Genomic DNA, 6,444 nt, shown 5'->3' on the forward strand with positions numbered 1-6,444 from the left:
GACTTTTTCTCCAGTCATTTATTTTATCATCAAACTTCTTTTGTGTCAATTCTTGTCTCATTATACGAGCTGTCTGTGTGTGTGTGTGTGTGTGTGTGTGTGTGTGTGTGTGTGTGTGTGAGATTAAAGTGGGATTAATTTGGGGTCCAGGCAAGAGGCCACATTTAACATCTGTACACAGAGTTTGATATTTTGGAGCTACAGGTTTTAATCCTGCTCAGCACTCATTAGTAACAGAGATACACACACACACACACACACACACACACACACAGATGGACATGATATCTGAGCTCTGATTGGTGGGATTAAACCAGCAGGATTAATATGAGAGCCCTGCAGGGAGTCAGACAGATGAAGGTGGACAGAGAGTTGGAGACAGACAGACAGGTGAACGCAGAGTGAGGACGACGGGACAGACAGAGAGACAGGTGAGACACACAGACAGGTGAACGCAGAGTGAGGACGACGGGACAGACAGAGAGACAGGTGGGACAGACAGACAGACGGACAGACAGGTCAGACAGAGAGACAGACAGGTGACCGCAGAGTGAGGACGACGGGACAGACAGGTGAGACAGAGAGACAGACAGACAGACAGACCAGGTAAGTTCTGGATTTGTGACCTCCTGCTGTGTTGTCATGACAACAGATTTCTAACCCGGTCGACCTGTTTGACGTCCAGCAGCACGAAGAGAAGCCGTAGACTCCAGGTATCTGCTCCTTTCTTGTTTTTCATCATGACAAGTTACAGACAGACTCTGAACTGCTCATGTATACAGCTTTAGATTCACTGTCCTGTCTGAGTGTCTTCAGCACTCTTCTATACTAAAGTGGGCTGATGGGATATGTAGTTTAAGTGAGAGAGTTTTCAGTGGGTCGTGAACGTGTGCCTGGAGTGTGTTTTGTTCTCTCTTTGGTTTTGTTCTTGTTTTGTCTGAGGTCCAAACGGCACTGTTTGTCTTTTCATAAATGTGATAGTTTAAAAATTATCAGAACTGTGAGTCCTGATGTTCTCTGTAAGGAGTGTGGATCCTGAGGCTGGACCAGTTCAGAACCACTGCGTTCTGCAGGGCCAAGGCTGCAGTGTGAGCTCCATACACGACCATGACTTTGTCCTAGACTAGGCTGACCAAACGTCCTCTTCTTACGTCCTGTCCGGGACGTCCGGGGTTCACTGTCTTTCATGGAAGCATCAAGTTTGTACTTAAACTGAGCGGCGTAAAATACTACGGTAGCTACTTCGCTGCGTGACGTCATTCTCGAGGCTGCTTTGTGGGCGGCTCTGCGACGTGCACGTGCACAGGTAACAGCAGACAGCGGAGCAGCAGTGATGCAGCTTCACAGATGAACTACACAAACAGAGTAAAACAGCAGCTACACAGCAACAGCACAGAGACGTCCTGGACGAGCAGACAAGGAGGATGAAGAAGAAAAGCAGGATGAATAAAAAGATTCAAAGTAGATCATTTTTGTTTGTTTAAGTTAGTATTTTTGTGAGCATTTTTCTAATTTGTTATTTATCTTGTTGCCTTGAAAAGGGAAATATATTAAAAGCTGGATTTTCTAACACCAAGAGTTCATATTTTCACATTATTTATTTGAAAAGAGAGCTGTTATTTTGTTACATATTTGATTTGATTTCATTACAGAAGTTTCATTTGCACCATTGAGACATAATAAATCATGATCATAGACCTCTGAGAAGTCTGAATCTGTGTCTCATGGCCATCCCGAGTGTCCTCTTTTTTGGAAATCCAAATATGGTCACCCTATCCTAAACTCCGCCCACAACCACGTCACTGCAGATATTAAACTGTGCTGTTGCTGTTTTCTGTCTCACCCTTGATCTTGGTCTTGGTTTTGGTCTTCTCTCGGTCTCTGAGCACCCGGGTCTGTCTTGGTCTCTGTTAGTGCGGTCGTGACTACAACACTATAACTTCCAGTTTGGTTGCCATGGTATCAAACAGGTTTTGATATCACTCAGACACAGAGCTTAAAAAAACAGGATGGTCCCTGAGTTCACGCTAATTGTTAGCATTAGCCATGTTATATTTAACAGTTACTTTGGTCTTTACCGTTAGCCTTCTATGCTAACTTACAACATTAGCATTGAGTGCTAGATGTATCAACATCTTGTTATCTAACATTCACACAAAATGTTTGTTAGCGATTGTTAGCAGTAGCCTCAACTGTTGTTTACATTTTCTATTTTAGTGTAGCCGCCACATTAACTCTTTAGCTAGAATTAGCTATTTCCGTTTGTGGTCATTAGCATTAGCCTCCTGGTAAGTTCACATTGTTAGCACTAGCCTCCTGGTAAGTTCACATTGTTAGCATTAGCCTCCTGGTAAGTTCACATTGTTAGCATTAGCTTCTCCTTTTATTCATTGCTAATTTAAGCCGTCTTTGTTTAACAGCCATGTTTGCGGGCCGAGCCAGTACCACTGTTGGTTCGGCGGTGTCTGGAGGAAAAGGCGGGAAGTTTTCGGTCGAGGAGCTGTACGGCTTCAACAAGAAGCCGAAGGTGAACAGAGGGAATCATGGGAAAACGGAGAAAGGTGACTTGAAGAAAGAGCCGAAGGAGAAAGAAGAATCCGCGCTGGCGTCCCAGATCCTGGAGGCGGCGAGGAGGCTGATGGAGAGGCGGCGGCTCGAGATCTACCTGAAAGAGTGTGATGTCACCATGGACCAGAGCAACATGCCATACAGGTGAGACAGGTTAGAAACAGGTGAGACAGGAGGCAGTGAGACAGGACACAGTGAGACAGGAGGCAGTGAGACAGGAGGCAGTGAGACAGGTCACAGTGAGACAGGAGGCAGTGAGACAGGAGGCAGTGAGACAGGAGGCAGTGAGACAGGAGGCAGTGAGACAGGTCGCAGTGAGACAGGAGGCAGTGAGACAGGTCACACTGAGACAGAAGGCAGTGAGACAGGTCACAGTAGGACAGGAGGCAGTGAGACAGGAGGCAGTGAGACAGGAGGCAGTGAGACAGGTCACACTGAGACAGGAGGCAGTGAGACAGGAGGCAGTGAGACAGGTCGCAGTGAGACAGGTCACAGTGAGACAGAAGGCAGTGAGACAGGAGGCAGTGAGACATGTCACAGTGAGACAGGAGGCAGTGAGACAGGTCACAGTGAGACAGGTCACAGTGAGACAGGAGGCAGTGAGACAAGTCACAGTGAGACAGGAGGCAGTGAGACAGGTCACAGTGAGACAGGTCACAGTGAGACAGGTCACAGTGGGACATGTCACAGTGAGACAGGAGGCAGTGAGACAGGTCACAGTGAGACAGGTCGCAGTGAGACAGGTCGCAGTGAGACAGGACACAGTGAGACAGGTCACAGTGAGACAGGTCACAGTGAGACAGGAGGCAGTGAGACAGGAGGCAGTGAGACAGGTCACAGTGAGACAGGTCACAGTGAGACAGGTCTCTGCTGTCTGATGTTCTTGTGCTGTCTGGACTTGTTGGACTGTTTAGCTCAGAGCTTGTTGTAATGACACTGACTGACCACCGGAGGGCGCTGAGTCACCATGACTACAAAGAGCATGATGACGCATTAAACATGGTTTTAATTCCTCCCACTACATCCAACAGCAAATGTTCACAAACATTTTATAATATTTGACATCTTGCTTATTAATCTTCTGTCAGAGGAGCTGAACTGAGTCTTAGCTGCGCTTGTTCTGATTGGCCAATGAAGCTGCTGAGTCATGGTTGTAAACTGTGTGTGTGTGTGTGTGTGTACAGCTGAATCAGCATCATCACTCTCCACCAACATGAACAGCAGCACTCTACAAATACTTGAACCACACACTCGTAATTATTAATGAGGCCTTTAAACAACACGGTGCTTGAATTAGAAAATAAGTCAAAGCTGAAGGTTCCAAACCTGCAGTTCCTTAAGTGTCCACTAGAGGCCGGCTGCAGAAGCACAGGAAGTCACATAAACACCCCAGTAGCCCCTCCCCTTCATGACATCACAAAGGGCAGTAGCCCCTCCCCCAGGTGGGTGACACTCCCACAGCTAGGTGTTTGTTCTGCCCTCTGAGTCTGCCTTCTCACCGTAAACAATAGGACATGGAGCCAGAAAGCAGCGAGTACACCCAAGCCCTTCCAGAGAGGGGGCGTGGTCAGACACAGCTCATTTACATATTTAAAGCTACAGACACAGAAACAGCCTGTTCTGAGCAGGGCTGAAATAGAGGGGTTTATAGACATGATCAAATACAGGATCAGAGTGGATTTATAACAACACACTTCACACACATGATGAAGAGGAGCGAGGACACTGATTTCACCTGAAGAAGAGGAGGAGGAGGTCATGTGACCTTTAATGAACGTGTCGTGGTTTCAATCTGTGTTAGAGAGTACGACAACACATCATCAAAGTCAAAGTGAGGATGAGCCGACAGACGGCTAAAATAAGAACAAGCAAAGATCTGAGAGAGAGAAGCAAAGAGAGTTCTGATGTGAGAACGACTCACAGAGAGAGAGAGAGTGTGTGTGTGTGTGTGTGTGTGTGTGTGTGTGTGTGTGTGTGTGTGTGTGTGTGTGTGCGTGCAGTGGATGCTGCTTTAATCCACATTAGTGACAGCATACCTTCAGCCTCAGGCGGCACACTGTGTCCGCCTCTAATGGGACCAGTTGTGTGGACGAGTGTGTGATGATGGAGGGGGGGGGGGGGGTCAGAGGAAGAGGAGGGGGATGCTGCCCTGATGCCGGGGGGGGGGGGGGTTACATGTTTTTAGTGTTTGAAGAAGGAGATGTAGAAGAGGTCTCTGGTCTCTGGTGCTGATGGTGGGGGGGGGGGGTCACGGGCCGCTCAGACGCCACAGTGATGACGTGGGAAAGAAACCATCTGTGGTGGTCCTGATTTAAAACCCGGGGTCCTGAGCCAAGATGCTTTAGACTCTGACTGGTCTCCAGGACTCATGAACCCGAGTCCTGTGAAAACCTCACTTAAAGTTAACTCAATGGTGATGACGTCATCACTCCTGCTCTGAACGACACACACACACACACACACACTTATCAGACCATGAACACATGGAGAGGTCTGTGGACCGCCAGGATGACCTAACACAGCAGTGTGTGTGTGTGTGTGTGTGTATGAGTGTCTGTGTGAGAGTGTGTGTGTGTGAGTGTGTATGAGTGTCTGTGTGAGAGTGTGTGTGTGTGAGTGTGTATGAGTGTCTGTGTGAGAGTGTGTGTGTATGAGTGTGTATGAGTGTGTATGAGAGAGTGAGTGTGTGTGTGTGTGTGTGTGTGTGTGAGTGTGTATGAGAGAGTGTGTGTGTGAGAGTGTGTGTGAGTGTGTATGAGAGTGTGTGTGTGTGTATGAGTGTGTGTGTGTGTGTATGAGTGTGTGTGTATGAGTGTGTGTGTGTATGAGTGTATGAGTGTGTGTATGAGTGTGTGTGTGTGTGTATGAGTGTGTGTGTGTATGAGTGTATGAGTGTGTGTATGAGTGTGTGTGTGTGTGTATGAGTGTGTGTGTGTATGAGTGTGTATGAGAGTGTGAGTGTGTGAGAGTGTGTGTGTGTGTGTGTTTTGCTCAGAGATAGAAACACTGAATACGACTCTGACAGACGACAGAACAAAGTGTTTGATTAGAAACAGAATAATAATATAAAACAACATTAGAGCTTTAACTCTCAGAACAATAAAAACTTTATTGACAAAGGTTACAGAGAACAAACGGAGAACGTTTCAATGTTTTCTGCACAGAGACAGACAGCGCTGCTCTCTCTCTCTCTCTCTCTCTCTGTCTGTAACATGCTCGCTCGCCCAGTGTGCAGCCGACCGAGGCAGGAGGGGGAGGGGCTCCCTCTCTCTCTCGCTCTCTCTCTCTCTCTCTCTCTCTCTCTCTCTCTCTCTCTCAGTGGAGTCCAGAGGACGGACGCTCGCTCTTCTCTTTTGGAGACTCACTTCTGTCGCTTCTCTCCGCTGCTCTCACTCCACCTCTGTATGTGGTTCTCCTCTTGTTTTCCTTCTGTGGACACGTGGACGCTCTTCATCATCACCTTCATCTTCATCATCACCTGCAGCACCTTCATCGCCCACACAGCCTCCTCTTCCTCGGGACTCTGGCGGTGGGACTCTGGCGGTGGGACCGTGTCCGGCCGGGGATGGGATGCTAGACTCTGACTGAAAGTTGCTGTGTGTGTGTGTGTGTGTGTGTGTGTGTGTGTGTGTGTGTGTGTGTGTTGTCCTGTAGTGCAGCTCTGATTGGCTGATTGATTTACACAGCCAGACTCAAAGTTTACTTCCCACTCATGAGTTCTTTCCATCATCTCCATAGCGACCGGCGACCTTGGCGGCAGCGACAGTTTCTTCATTATGTTTTGCGACTTTTGAGCTCAGTAAATATATAAAGTGTGTGTAGAGAGAGAGAGAGAGAGAGAGAGAGAGAGAGAGAGAGAGAGAGCTTGTTACTGTA

General features: G+C 47.7%; 1 protein-coding gene across 6 annotated transcripts in view; it reads left to right on the top strand.

Annotated features, from left to right (window-relative positions):
• The first annotated feature begins 630 nt into the window (after nucleotides 1–630).
• LOC306819504 (voltage-gated potassium channel subunit beta-3-like) overlaps nucleotides 631–6,444 on the top strand; it is an 18,175-nt gene continuing 12,361 nt past the window's right edge. Inside the window, exons 1-2 of one of the 6 annotated variants that reach the window (XM_079373313.1) lie at nucleotides 631–713; nucleotides 2,421–2,712. In XM_079373313.1, coding sequence (XP_079229439.1) covers nucleotides 2,423–2,712 — 290 coding nt within the window. In that variant the 5' untranslated portion in view covers nucleotides 631–713; nucleotides 2,421–2,422. Of the gene's footprint in view, nucleotides 714–1,792; nucleotides 1,960–1,987; nucleotides 2,713–5,713 lie in introns of those variants that run through there. The other 5 variants (XM_079373314.1, XM_079373315.1, XM_079373316.1 and 2 more) reach the window with 5 other exon arrangements.

This window comes from Symphodus melops (assembly GCF_947650265.1).
Source record: "Symphodus melops genome assembly, contig: scaffold_387, whole genome shotgun sequence".
Classification (NCBI taxonomy): Eukaryota; Metazoa; Chordata; class Actinopteri; order Labriformes; family Labridae; genus Symphodus; species Symphodus melops.